Raw genomic sequence first — 15,678 nt, 5'->3', positions numbered from 1 at the left:
CCCCTTGACATTTTGATTCTTTCAGCTCATTCATAATAGTTGCCCTATTTCTCCTTCTCTGTCTTTCTCTCTCATCTATCTTTCACTCTCACTCTTTCTCTCCGTTCTCTTTCTTCCTGTCTTTTCTCTCCCTGGTCTCTCAACCCCACTTTATAAATCTTTGTGATTCTTTTATTTGGCGCTCTATACCTGTCAAACTCGTTGGTGTGAACCTCCTCTTTTTTGTCTACCTTCTCTCTAGCGGCTCTCCAAAAATAGGTGTTTGTGTGTGTGTGGGGGAGATGGATTGGGGAAGAGACTGAAGGAAAGAGGGTGAAAATAGATGCGTGTGTGTGGCTCTATATTGTAGTCTTCCCTGCATGACTTCTAGCTGTTGCTAGGGCTGGGCGGTATATCGGTATAATGAGTTATACCGATAGAATTTCAAAGACCTGGCTTGTAAAAAGAAAAACAACGGTTCAGTCAGTGTTTCACACATATTAACTTTACTTCGGTGGGCCGCCCAGTTTAGGCGATACATTGGAGCATTTATCAGAGAAACAGAGTCATTACGTTACAAGTAGCGACGCGGCGGATATTTTACAAGAGAGGACCAGGTAAAGCGACAGTGAACACACCATGCCTCCTCAACATGCAGTGCCGCTGCTGGTCGAAGAAAGTCGGCGACTTTATACAATGTAGCCTACTACTGATGGAGAAAGCCACCAGCAGGCATACAGGGAGAGATGGAAAGAAGCGGGGCACGCTGACGTGTTTGTAGCAGACAATGTTAGTGTGAAGAGAACTTAAGAAGGCAGATTCAATAAGTGAGTGACACTTAAGATGGAAAATCAAGTATAATTAAAATGGTGAAATAAGATACAAGCTAAGTTACTACAAATTACTACTTAGCAGAAAATACCGATATATATTTTATACCGGAATTCTGGTACCGGGATATGACTTTTTGGTCCATATCGCCCAGCCCTAGCTGTTGCTATCTTGCTTGTACACACAGCATTAGCACTGCACAGGCAAGTGGCGCTCAACACACATACACACGCATGCACACACACTTACGTCCATGCTGTCTCATCTTGCCTGGCATTTTTTTCCCCAATGAAGAACAGGAAATATTCAGTGTCAGTGAGATGAGAACAAACTGGTCGGAAGAGAGGAAGGAAGGGCGGGATGACAGGCGAGAGAGAGGATGAGGCAAAGGGAGACTGAGGGAGAGGTGGAGAAAATGATGGACAGATGACTGGAGGATGTGAAGGAGAGAATCTTTAAGATATGGTGATAGAAAGAGATGATAAGGGAGGCAGTGTGAGGTTTAAGGTGGAAAAGTGAGTAATGGGTAAAAAAAAAAAAAAAAAAGGCAAGGAAAAGAACATAAAAAAAGTAGTGAGGGTAGAACAGCTCTGCGTTTCCCTGGTCTGGTGTGTGCCAAAGGCTTTTTAGCCTTTAAGGCTTTTGTTCCCCAGGCAGCAAAGTCTTACTCTGTTCAACAGACACACATCAGACAACATCAGGATACACACACTAAATGCACTGATATACAAATCTCCTCCCTGGACACACAAACACACACACAGATGCAGCACTGCCTCAGAGAGATGGCTTGTTATGAAGCAATTTATATGCAAGGATTCTTTATCAAACTGACTGACCTCTGGCTCCTCAAGGAGCTCTGAGTACTGGCCAGTTTTGTGTGTGTGTGTGTGTGTGTGCTGATTGGCAGACAGCTTTCCTTCCACAGATTGTTGTTGTTGATGCTTGTGTAATTTTAGTGTGTGTGTGTGTCTGTGCACAAGTATGCATTGTAGCTACAAAGTGCCTTTGTCATGTGCACTATTTATATCATTTATAAATGCTTATTGTTCTTTATACATTAAAAAAATAATTGCATATTTTTAATTAATTTAATTACACTAATATCCTGACGGCTAGACTGCCTACTCATCTCAAGAGAGCACTGTGTGTTTTTTTTTTTATATATATATATATATATATATATAAAAAATGTGTGTGTGCGCACACGTGTTTCCCACTAGGCCTCTGTAGCTACAGTCTCTTAATAATAGATGTGTGTGCTGACCTTAAGTGCTGCAAAGTGCTGAAAAAAGACACTGGACCACAAAACTGTTTCTGCTGAAGTGAATGCACCGTCATCTACAGGTCTGACTGAGGGAGTGGACAGACAGGCAGACAGACAAGCAGAGGGTTGACATACTTGCAGGCAAACAGATGGCGGGCAAATGGGTAGATGGGCAGAAAGGCAAAGAGTCAAGCAGTCAGACAGACAGAAAGACAGATGGCAAGCTTACAGGCAGACAGACAGATGGACAGAATGACAAATGGGACGCAGCCAGTCAGACGGATTTGGAAGCTCGAAGACAGACAGAGAGACAGACAAAGTGTCCAACAAACAGTCTGTATTTTTCATGTAGAATAGACCAGATTGATAACTTGAATAATCTTTGACATGTTTTATACAAATATATGTCTGTTAGGGGTGTAATGGGACACAAAACACAGTTTGGTATGTACCTTGGTTTAATCACGGTTCAGTTTATTTTCGGTACAGTAAGGGGAAAAAAATGCAAACATTAAATTGCTGCTGGTTTATTATGAACTTTTGTAAACATCCAAATTTACAATTTTTTAAACAAACTCTCAAATTAAACATAATAAATAAATAAATAAATAAATTATATAAAATAAAAAAGAATAAGAAATAAAATACTGCTGCAAAAAGGGAGGGTTTTCAAGCTCTGGCCTCTCTGCACTGGCCATGATGTTTAAGTCACTAATAAGCGAGAGGCTAAAGCCTGCTGCTTGTGTAGCGCAGCAAAGCGGAGCTTTGGTCCAGCACTTAATATGTCCGTGTGGAAACTTGGAATTTACGCTTGTTCCACACACAAAACAAGCCTAATATTTAACGTTAAAGATTGCATTCTATGCACATGTGCACCGTTCTGAAAGTCCTGTACCGAAACGGTCCGGTACAAATACATGTACCGTTACACCCCTAATGTCTGTGTCACTGTGCTGTAGCACAAATCGATAAAACGGTCATAGAATCTATTTCCAGTTTAGTGCTGAAACCATTAGCTGATTAATCAAATTGTCAATCAACAGGCAATTAAATTGCTATCAATTTTGATAATGGATTAGGTAATGTACGAAGCAAAACTGCCAAACGTTCACTGGTTCCAGCTTCTGTAATATGAGGTTTTGCTGCTTGTCCTTGTAGATGAACTGTTAGACATTTTATAGATGAAATGGTGACTAAATTATTCGGAAAAATAATCTGCTTTTTCAACAGCAGCGAAGTTTGTTTGTTCAGAGTAAATATCACAAAAAGTGGCGTAACTTACTAAGAAAGTGACTAAAGTAACATCTGAAAAAATAAAATGATTTCACAGTACCAGTGACGGGTATGATCTGACTGAAGCGTAATACTTTTCAACACATTTATTCTTGCCTTAGGTAGACCGCTTGCTGCTGTCAAGATGTTCTAAAACCAAAGTGCTTTTTTATGACACTTTATTTCACATTTTCATCTGCAGTGGCATCTGCTCACTTGATGAGGACACTGAGGAAGCTTCAATGGCTGCACTAATAAAGCTGAACTGATAAACCTGTTCCTAACTCTGCTATATACTATGATCACAGGTGTTCATCATGATGCTACATGTGGTCTGAACATATGTTAACATCATCTTTTATATGTATCAACCAAGCAGGAACCTCTGGTTCTAAAAAGGGAAGTGCCTTAAACCTTTCTAATGGACAGCAGGTGGCGACTTACACTAGTTGCGAAAAGAAGTCATTGGGTTCAATGACAAAATTACCCTACTTCTCACTTGATTTATTACCGCCTTAAACACTTTCCTAATGGAAGGTTATGGTCTCAATTGCTAGTTGCAAGTCTTCTTCAATACAGCATGATAATCGTCTTGTAACTTATGGTCCCATCTAGAGTAAAATAGATGATAAAGCAGGGTATGCTTTAGGGCGTGACTACCTTGTGCTACCATCAGGAGAGAGGCCTGAACTTGGGTGCTATCTGTGTTTTTTGCCTAAGAACTTTGACCCTTTCCCGTTCATGAAAGTTCATTGTAAGATTTTGGTTGCCTAAAAATTTTTTGTTCAGTGTTGTACCAAAAGACACTCTAAGGAGCCAGCTCAAATTTTTTCTGGTAAGTACATCTTGTTTTAACCCTGTTTTTCGTAGCCAAAATTAGCATCACAGTTAATGTGAATTACAGATGTACTTTGCTAACCAACTTCTTCACTTCTGGTTCAACAAAAAAATAAGATGGCAATGGCCAAAATGGCAAACGTCAGGCTGCGTCCACTTCCATCTGCGGGCCGCCTATTGCCAACCACTGGTCTATGGTATCAACAACAGTTTGACTTTCTACACCGTTTACCCCTAGTTTGTTGCGTTTTTTTTTAGATTCTCGATGGCTAGTTGTACGCAAATCAAGGATCATGAACAAGTTAACTCTTATACTTTTTTTTTTTTTTTATTTTTTTTTTTAGGTTGTTCAATTTAAAGAAATTTGACCTGTCATCCAGTGAGATTAGAGGTTTTATCAGAGAAGTGGATTATGCTTTATACCATTTAATCACATCACAGTTGACTTGGATTACTGAGGGAGATTTTGTTGTGCAGGTTCCCTCAGCTTCAATGGCCTTGTTCTCACCTGCCCAAATGAGCAAAAATGAAATGAAGAAATGCTCCAGAGTGCAAATAAGCTGCTATAAACATGCTGGGAGTGTGAGCACACCCTCAAACAGTCATGTATCAAGTATACACTATTAATCTTTGAGCAGTAACAGCTGTTCTCACCTGACTTTTCTCTCCTACATCCAAACTGGGTTTCTATGCTGAAGCTTAACCTACTTTAATAGCACAAGGTTGTGTTACAGATCCTGTGAACTGGTAAAATAGCTGACACATGATTTTCTTTCCCACCTGCAGTTTGGTGTCCAGATACGGCTGTTTTCTCAGGCCTGATATGTTGCACATTTCAGAGAACGGTCGCCTTTAAACGCTCAGTCAGACATAGTGCTCTCCGCAGTGTCATAGTCAGCCAATTAATTAGCTCCCCAGGCGATTTGGCTTTCCCAGCATGCATTAGTCAACTTCTCACTGTTTGTCTTATTGTAAATGTTTTGGGCTGACACTAAACTATGCACAGAAAATGTGGCTTACCACAGCTGGTAGATGGCTGTCAAATCCCAATGGAACCTGTGTATTCTGAGCCAGGTTTAAATTTCAGGTTTGAGTTTTACATATTTATGTTTTTGTCTAATTTCTATGATGGCGGTGGTGTGCACACATACGAAATATGTGTTTTTATTTGGGCTTCAGGCTGGTGATGTATGGCGACTAATATTTAGGCGGTGGTTTCTGTTTGGTTCCAGCCATTGATCCCACGTCAACCAGTTTTTTTTTTTTTTGTTTTTTTTTTGTGATTCATATAGGTATAGCGTTGTGCTTATTGTTTGCTGTTTCCGCCAACCTGAGAAACATTTTTACCAATCAGAGCTTTTTAAGGGGGATTAAGAATGGGGATGTCTTAAATAGCTAGCTACCAACCTAGCTACATCAAGAAATAATGAAGCGATTTTATATTTGTTGTAAATCGATTTTTAGCTTTAAAAAAATGAAATATGAAGAAGTTATTCAAATGCTGAAATCCTTACACACCCATAGTCTACCAACACAGGTGTTGCCTGATTTTAACTCTTCTCAGGACTGTTACTCTCCTGTCAATTTAGTTGCACCCATTAGGGTGGGAGAATTTATGGTACATTGGGTTTTGTGATATTTAATTCCATGCATAGCACCACCAAGCTTTAACCTCACAAGAAGTGTCATCAACCGGAGTAATTGAAAACACCTGTGTGGGTATGCAGGGCCTTTAAAAATAAACATTAATTGACTCCACTAGCGTGGACTAGACTAGATTACATTTAACTAATCTGGATTAGGCTGTACTAAAGTAGACTAGGGTTGCATAAAAGAACCGTTGATTTGTTAAGACGTGTTTCGATTCTGCTAATGGATCCTAACTTTTTGCATATTTCCGTTGCGATTGAACTGCAGTGAGCATTTTACAGTCCATAAAAGTTGTAGTTATCTGCCAGGACCTGCAACGCGGACCTAATGTTATGTCATTTTTTACGCAGTACGTCAGCAAAGCATGTGAGAATAGATTACTTCTGTTTACATTTACACCATGGCGGACCACAGCAAGTGCTCAGAAGTTTGGCCTAACTTCACTAAAATGGATAACGACACAGCAAAATGCAACACCTGCAGTAAGGATATTTCACACTCAGTTACAAAACACAGATGAGCTGACATTCACCATTTTATATTGAAGGTAAATTAACGATGTCTAGAAGACACACCCTATCTAGTACAGAAATAATTTCCCTTTAGCCATGAAAGGGAAGATGAGCAAGTAGAAAGTGGATGAATGTCACTGAGCTGTGAAAACATTTCTGGTGAGGGGGTTACATCCCTCTGCTACAGTTGAGTCTCCTTTGTTTAGGCACATAAAATGCATTGTTAATCTGCTTGTTCACAACCTTATCCATGGACTTTAGCCGTCTTTGAGATTTTCCTGAGTCATAGCACATCAGAAACAGCTGACAGATCACTAATCATTCCTTATGAGATAGTCATATTTATTTATTTTAAATTAAGGGAAAAAGAAACCTTCTTGGTACAGTTGACAGTTTACTGATTATAGCTCAAAATAGTGGATTTGGAACCGAGATTCGATCAGAACTGGATTCGATAAGTGTAATCAGAATCACAGTTGATAAAATTTAAAGGATACCCAACCCTAAAGTAGACCAGACTTGTCTTTAAACACTAAGAAGAATAACTTACTGATGTTTACTTCTTTACCTTCAGCAGAGATTTTCCTTTAGTTCAATCACACCAAATCCTGCCGGTTCAGTTATTAGCCATGCTGTTGCCCAGTTCCTCTGTTTTGTTTGTGTGCGTGTGTGCGTGTGTGCGTGTGTGTGTGTGTGCGTGTGTGCGTGTGTGTGTGGACATTGTGCATTGTCTGGCTGCCCTTAATTGCCCACTGGCTAATGTGAGCTATGCATGAAAAGGGGGTCATAACCCAGTCACATTCCTCTATTAATTTAATGTAGCTTGGCCACAGGGCAGCGGATAGCATGCCAAGTGTTACAGTGTATAAATGTGCGTGCTTGAATATGTTTTTATGTTTGTATGCACAAATTGTGTATATCTTCTTTTATTATACCCCACCACTATGATCATGTTGGGCAGGACTATGTGTCTGCGACATCTTTGAGAACAATACAACACATAGCATTGGACAAACTTTCTACTTGCACTACAGGTACCCCCTATTAAATCTGCACATTTTATATTTTGTTGAAACTGTTTCTCCTAGTTGCTTTAAGTTCATATTCACACCATTAGCTTATTATTTAAATTAACGAGCTCATTAACGAAACTAATTCTGTTTAATATAGCATGGTGATTACAGCAGGATGTAGGGAGATTAAAGTTCAAGGTGGTTCATGTTTTTCATGTGTTCTTTTCCAATATGTGGTTATTTATATATACTATACATTTGTGTGTTGAAATGCTATTATGTCTGTATGGAGGTGAGCAGAGCACATCTGCCTGACTCTCCAACTGTGTGCTTCCTGCTGCTTTTCTCTGACTTGTTTGTCTTTCTTGGCATTATATAGTCTCACTGGCTGGGTTTTTTTCCAGTCTAACTCGTCTTTCTGTCATCCTCCATCTCTTGGGATATCACTTTTTTTTCTTTGACGAATGATTTCTTCTCACTCCCTCATTGATCTCTGAATCACTGATTCGTCCTCCCTTCTCTCTGCTGCTTTCCAAACTTCATTTCTTCTTTCATTATTTAGCCAGGGGACCAATTTTTTTTACTTGTCAGAAATGTTCAGCCAAACCGAGACCACATTATTTCACAATATGGTTGTATTTCTTTCTGTTTGATAGTGTTCTCTCCCTCGTACAACATAGTTTCATTGACTCTGACAGCTGGTTGCCTCCAGCTATTGTCATGCTTCAACTTTGACAGAGTGCAGGTTTACAGTGTGCTGGAATAGTATAGGATCATAATGCAATAAAAAAACAATAGTATGATAAGTCAATATAATACAAAATGCGACACTCTTATTAGGGCTGCAACAAACGATTATTTTCATTGTTGGTTAATCTGTAGATTTTTTTCTGTTAGTTGTTTGGCATAAAATCACAGAAAATAGTGACAAATGTTGATCCGTGTTTCCCATAGCCCAACAAGATGTCCTCAAATGTCTTGTTTTGTCCAGAACCCAAAGTATTAGAGGAGTAATGAAACCATAATATATTCACATTTAAGAAGCTAGAATAGAAATCTTTATCAAATGTTCTGCTAAATTATTTTATTTTAATCGACAACTCATTTCAGCTCTCAGTTTAACACACTTTAATAAAATGATGGAACAACACACTAGGATTCAATAACATATCACAATGATACAGCGTTGCAGTGAAGTGTTATGTAGTACAGAATACTGCCATAATACAAACTAAAGCATATGACTGTAATAATAATGCAGAATAATGATGCAATATAGCAGACTACTGTAGAAACCTCATATTGAATACAAATATAATCCCATACAATGATAACATGAATTTCATTAGGCTACCGCAGGACATTTTGTAAATGTGGTCTACCTTCCACCTAACATGCCTACAAACAGAGAGCTTGACCCTGCGTGTTGGAAGTTTGACATAGGATGCTCCTATTTGTCCCTCGTGGGTGGTCCTATTTCTCTCTCCTGGGGGGGAACAAGTTTGATCTACCTGTAGATGCAGCACTGCACTCTGTATCATCCATGTGACTGTAATCTGGCTGGTAAACATCTCCTGTCATTGGCCAGCCTGCTCTTTGCTAGATGTAGGCAGTTCTGGTGTTACTTTATGGATAAAATGTGGATCCCAAGCTCTCACACAGTCCAAAACAACAAATCAAACAATTCACGCTTGTGGGATCATTATCTTGGAGTGGCACAACTCTACATCTCCACCGTTCCTGGCCTCCAGGGTTTTGGTGCGTGAGTAGCCTATTACAAGTCAGACACATCAAACTATATGTGATGTCAGTGCTGATGACCAGCTATATGATGATGCAATAACATTTTGTAGCTGCTGGGTCCTCCTACCTAAGGATTTCTGTTGTTTTTTTAATATAGTATTGAGTGTGTTCATACTGTATCTGAGATTTGCACGACAGAAGTAATAGTAATAGTGTTTAATTACCAGATATTGTTTGTTGTGGTATAGTAATAAAACCAAATCCCTCTTTTCCGATGTTTTGCCTGCTTTACTGTTGTTATCATTGAAGTTGTTACCAATGGTTACAGGTGGCCATGTTGGAAGAAAACAACTGAAACCTATTATGAACAGTCAATGTTGTCGTTCTCCTTGTGGGATACATCTTTTTGAACTAAGCTAGCTGAATGTGAAAGAAGTCACCTCCTGTGCATTTTTTTCATGAAAGAACTACCTGACCCTTAGCTTTTTTTCACTATAGTAGTTTTAAGCACTGCTCCCTTGAGGGATGGTTAAATTCAGAGAATGAATTTCACTGCATTTATGTGACATTAAAGTACCTTTAAGTAGAATTGCTATTCCTTCAATTAAAAATTTATACAATTTAAAAGGGGAAAAAAAGTGACTTAAAGCATTTCAGTTCTGGCTTTAGATATAAAAGCATGCAATTCCTGCACCATCTGTTATAGCTGTTTGGCAAGACTGCACAGACTCTCTCCCGTTTTTTTCTGTGTGTCTTTCGCATTCTTTTGCCTTTGTGTTCAGGAAGTAACCCAGTGCAGACCTGGAGTCTGTTTCAATGTACTGATTAAGATGAAATTGTACATTTGTGAGTCTTTTCCATCTCCCTTTTTTTCCTTCACCCACTCCATCTCTCCAGAGAACAAGAAATATCTCAATCTACTGTTTGGGCTCTGGTTCACTGGACTGATTGAGACAGGGTTGTGTGCACACTGCATGAGAGAAGGAGAGACATACAGGAGACATGGAAACTAAGGATGAGAGATGGTGGAAGGAAAAGGGGGAGGATATCAGGTGGAGAGAAAATGGATAAGTTAGACAGAATGATGGAAACAAAGAGACTTTTCTTGGCAGGTGCAGAGCTGTTTGTCTGCTTCGTGCCTTAGGTGATCCTGCTCCAAAATTAAAGTGGGGGATTGTTAAGGAGATACAGTGACATTTCCAATTACCGTCAGTTCTTTTACTTTAACTGGTTCAAAAGTGGTGGGCTGACACCAGAACAAGAGGTTAAAGGGAGACTGTCCTGTCAGCTTACAATTACTATCACAGGTTCAGCCCCCATGACAGCCACATGTGACAGAGACACTGAACCCTTCATCCGGCCGCCAAAGATACCGGCAGCCAAAAATGGATATATTGCAATAAATCAAATTTTTAGACAATAAATTGAATTGAAACACAATTTGTTATCATTATTCAATTACACAGTAAAGTAGGACACATAGCCTAAGTCATTGTTTATGTTGTGAAAGTGCTTGGTAAATAACTTTAGCAGCCACAATTCGTCTTAAGTGACTGGTTTCCCTCCTGCATCAATTCAGTGAGAAAGGTGACAGTGCAGTTTTGCCTTTTGAGTTGGCAATCAAGCGAGTGTTTGGCTACTGCTTTTATCATAACGTGCGTACCCAAAAACAGTTTAACAATGATAACACCGAAAGTAGAACCAAAACTGGGACAGATGTGGAGCAAAAATCTAAATTATTCTCCAACAGCTGCTGTAATAACAAAAAAAGTTAAATAGAGGATCATTGAGGACTGACTTCACACAACGACAACAACAGGGAGTATGTTTCATGCACTTAACGGCTGTTTAGCATTGTCAGCAAAACCAAATATCTGCAACAAGCAATACGCTCACTAATATGTTAGTCTGAACTCTTTGCCCCTCTTCTGTGAAGACAAGAGTGGTGGACTGAATTTAAGTTTTTGCTCCAAACTGAAACTGTCAACCATCTGTTAAATGCAAAACCTTTTGTGAACTAACTGGTAGGTAATTGTTTTTGCCCAAAGTGGTGTTTTGAAAATAAACACTCTAAAACTAAAAATCTAAATGGATTTATCTTTTTGTACAATTCAAAAGCACTTGAACCTTAGTTATTGAGGTGTTTTAAAGAATAATTTATTAATATTTGATAGTCATATCTGCTGACCTAAGGGTCCAGATATTTTAAAAGCTCTGTGTGTGCATGTATGTGTGTGGGGGTGTTTGTGTTTTCCTGCATAAACAGTAAATGAGTGATTATGAGCAATTGTATTATTTACGCCTGCATTTTGTCTACTGTGACAAGGCCCATTGTACTTCCCTGACTGTTGATCTATGAAATCCTCTGGGAGCCAGCAGTACAGTTCCTTTTGTCTCCTGCCTTTCATTTGTTTGTTATTTCACGCAATTTGGGATCGTCATTTTGCTTTGTTACTTCTAAATCCTGACTGTTGGTCTGGCTATTGAGTGTGACGTCATCTCAGTGTCTCTTATTAGCCAGCTGGGATAAGTAGTAGCTAATGTGCGTATGCTGTGGGCTGCACAAGGATCTAGGTGAGCATCTTTTCATACATCCATAGCGTAGACAGATGTGTGTTTACCCCAATACACATGGAGTCACCAGCTGTCTTTTTGCCTGCCAGCAAGCAGTTACACCAGTAAAGTGTAATGGGTGTGAAGTTCATGCTGTTCCTCTTCACATTTCACCAACCGACCAGTAAGTCTGTAGTGTCAGTCAGCAACTCTACAGGTTTCCCACCCTCAAGCTCTGTCAGTTGTATGTATTTGATGAAGTTTATTAGTCAAGCTGGACGTACTATCGTATCAAAAATTTCTCTCAGATCCTCTCGTCTTACAAACTAAAACATTTGTTTTTTTAGTAGAATTTTGGAAGCATTAAATGCCTCCCAGCTCATGATAAATGCTGTTCATAAACCTGAAATATCCGCTTAAAGTGGTGTAGGAGTTTCTTACATCTATTGCAACAAATCAAACCCTCCACATTGATAGATGGAGCCCCACTCAGTTAAACTAATAATGAAAATAACCCTCCACAGCTGTAGTCACAGGTATAGCTACCAAAGACATGTGAGACACCAGAGTAAATATTCCTAGTCAAAACAGACCTTTTTTATGCCCTACTGCACCACCACACGGAACTAGATTGAATTTTTAGCAATCATTGACAGTATTTGGGAAGCAACAAATAAAAAGCCAAGCTGAATTTGATTGAAATAAAACAAATGTAATTATGTATGTTGTATTTTTCCCCTGGTCATCCATGCGCTGTGCCCCGCCATGCCATTTACATTTTATTCATTTAGCTGACGCTTTTATCCAAAGCGATGTACAGTTGCTATATTTGTCAGAGGTCGCACGCGTCTGGAGCAACTATGGGCTGCTTAAATAAACGAAACAAACAACAACAAAAAAACTTAAGTACCCCGAGTGTGGATTAAGTGGGTCGCCAAAGAGTTTAATAGGCGAGGGGAAACCCTGAGCTGGATCCAAGCGTGCAGACTTGAAGTCAGACAGACGTAGCTGGAAGAAGTCGATGATGTACTTAACCACTCTCCTCAAAGGCAGGAAGCCGAGGAAGCGCTGGACAGATGGGGAAGAGGTGAAAAGATGGAGGGAGAAGTGAGTGTGGCTGTGGAAGTCAATAATATACTTAACCTTACTCTGCAGACTCCCCGTGTCCCTGTTATTGTAAGACGGGGAAGATGGGAAGGGGGAGGGAAAGGAGAAAGAGGGAAGGAGTGAAATGGCAGGACCTGGGAATGGAAATAGTCAGGGGCAGCAAAGAGCACTGTGTTTTTCTGTCAGCATAAATGTCAGAGTAGTTAAGTGTGTGCAGGGCAGGCGGGGAGGCTGGGGTACAGGAAGAGTCCCATATAAGAGGGAATAGCCCAGTTTTACGGCCACATAAATCTCCGTTCCACACTGAAGGTTGTAACCCACCTCCTCCTCTTTTGGCTTTCCTGCCTCCGTCTACCACTATGCTAAAACCTCCTTTTGACTTCTTGACCGCTGTCTTTTGCTTCATTTCTCTCTCTTTCAGACTCTCTTGACCCATGCCCTCCTTTTCCCTCTTAGTGGCACTCCATATTTTTTCCATCTTTGCCCCTCAAGCGACCAGGGCAAGAGATTAGAAATGTCTTCAGGCTGTTATTTTGCCGACTTTATCTGTATTTTCCCGTTTTCTTTTCATTTTAATCCTAGTCAGGGACACTTTGACAATAAACCCCAGAGTTTATGCTAGTAAAATGTACTTAATCTTGAACCAGAATATTGCATCAGATTAACAAATTGACCGTCAGATATTTTTCAATGCTTGTGGCTGTGTGTATATAGTACTTGTTTTCTAGCCTGAAAGTGCAGTGGAATCTTCTTTAGTGACTCACCGGGACTTTACTAACATTCACACATTAATACACAATGACAGCAAAGCGAGATAGGTGACAAATTGAAGGACAAGGGAACATAAAATGCCAGCTTCAGTGCTCCTTGACGCACTGTAGATTGGCCAAGTCTGTGGATCTCTACTGTGGGGACAGCTTTACCTTCCAAAAATCTCCCCGTAGGTGTTAAGTTGGGTGGAGATCTGTTGACTGTGAAGGTCGTAGCATATGATTCACATTATTTTCATACTCATCAAACAATTCAGTGAGCCTTTGGGCTGTTTATCAGCATTCTTCACATTTCCACTGGCTTTATTTGCAACTTTTCTTACACGCTGTAAAGGTGCAGTTTCATCTTTCACTGGATAAATAACTGTTTCCACATTTGTGCTGGATAGTCAGATTTTATGATTTAAAAAAAAAAGGTTTTTACTGGCAGTTCTTGTTCAATTTATCTTGCACTCTGTCCTCATTCTCTGACATTCCTCCTTTGTCTTTCTGACTCTTTCTTGGACAGCTTTTTGCCTGTATCATCTCCTTATTTATTTAGTCTAAACATGTCTTTCTTGTTCTCTCACTTCCCCTTTCTGCACAGAAAATTGAGTTTGACTTACAGCGTCTATCTGCTAAAGTAGATGTCCTATAAGCACCCCCATGTTGGCTATTACCCCTCTATTCTCACATCTTCCTCTGTCCTCTCTAGCTCTGAAGTGAGACTCCTACTCGGCGGTTGTTACTTTTTTTTTTTTTTAAGTGAAATTGCATACTCCAAGCAACACTTGTGGATTGAATACATTACACTCTTGGAAAATGGGTGCAATTGGGTGTTCATTTAAGCATGTAAATTCACACAAGAGTTTTATGCTTTTTCCAAAAAATGGTCAACTTGCAGCAGAAATAGAAATCAAATCAGTCGAAATAATTAGTAAATGATTACCCCTTAAACACCACTTCTTAACTTTACGTGTCTTCTCTATCTTTCTGATGCTGTGACTGCACCTGCTGTGTTAAGTACAGTATGTTGCTACCTGATACTCTTTGATTTCAGATGAGAGAAGCAATTCAATAGAAGCTTTGTGACTAAAATATTGTGTAATGGTGTTATAGTTGTAATAACTTTTGATTAGTTGATTTTCATAGTTTCACTTACATTCAGTGTTACTCACCAAAACTAATTGTGTGTATTGCTCAGATCTAACAAAATGTTGAATGCATGAATGAATATCCTTCCTTATAAAACATTTGCCATTGTCCTGCCTGGCTTTTGCTGTCACTGTCAATCAGAGAAATATCATGAAACTTGGCAGGAATGTGTGTTGCGTAGCCGTGCACTTGTGTGCGTCCTAATTCACGTGCACGAGATACAAGAAAAATGGGGTGCTTTTTGTAAAATAATGCTCAATCTATAGGGCTACTATAGATAGAAGTCTAAACTTCCACAGGGTACCTTTAGGCCACTGTAGCCTGTGCATAAAGCTTTACACATTCCAGTAAAATGTATTCTTTATCGATCAAGCTGGATTGCAGGACTAGTTTTCACAGCGATTCATTCATAATGTTCTTAAGAAGAAATAAAGCTATTCTCTTCTGCTTAAAGCTTCAAAAAGTGTCCAAATTTAGTTGGTTGAGAAGCATGTGTTTTGTTTTGCCGTGTGTTGATTTGGTTTTACTCTGATAATGAAGAAAGATGTACCTCCTACAGTATTTAAGCACATGCATAAAAGGGGACTTGTACAATAGCTCCCAGTGAATGCATCACTAATGCAGGATGAATTCACAGTCGACATGCACAAGGACTCCCACTGTATGCAAAGAAACAGAACAACTGTATCATTGTGATGTTCCCAGCAAGTCCGAAGTGCTAATGTGTAACGGTGATCAAGTCAGTTTATTCTGGCAGGCTGCCTGCCGAAGGCTCTGACAGATTGGTGCCATCAGCACATTATTTCATTAACACTTGTGTCTTCATGGTGAACATCTTCTCACTCGTCATTTTTCTCTCTCTCTCTCTTGCCCCCCTTCCTCTCTCCCTTGCTGCCACCCCCCTGACAGATGGAGAGCGAAAAGAAGAGGAGGAAATACTCCACGAGCAGCAACGACTCCGACACCACCGACAGTAAGTTGGAGAGAGAAATTCAGGGAACGAGAGGGAG

The 15,678-nt window shown here is 39.7% G+C and overlaps 1 protein-coding gene across 1 annotated transcript in view; it reads left to right on the top strand.

Annotated features, from left to right (window-relative positions):
- The window catches only part of jade2 (jade family PHD finger 2), a 124,542-nt gene that overhangs the window by 11,406 nt on the left and 97,458 nt on the right, over nucleotides 1-15,678 (top strand). Inside the window, exon 2 of the mRNA XM_046039587.1 lies at nucleotides 15,578-15,641. Coding sequence (XP_045895543.1) covers nucleotides 15,578-15,641 — 64 coding nt within the window. The remainder of the gene's footprint in view (nucleotides 1-15,577; nucleotides 15,642-15,678) is intronic.

This window comes from Micropterus dolomieu, linkage group LG23, assembly GCF_021292245.1.
Source record: "Micropterus dolomieu isolate WLL.071019.BEF.003 ecotype Adirondacks linkage group LG23, ASM2129224v1, whole genome shotgun sequence".
Classification (NCBI taxonomy): Eukaryota; Metazoa; Chordata; class Actinopteri; order Centrarchiformes; family Centrarchidae; genus Micropterus; species Micropterus dolomieu.
The sequence above is the reverse complement of the archived record's forward strand: the minus strand, read 5'-3'. Positions and strand labels throughout refer to the sequence as shown.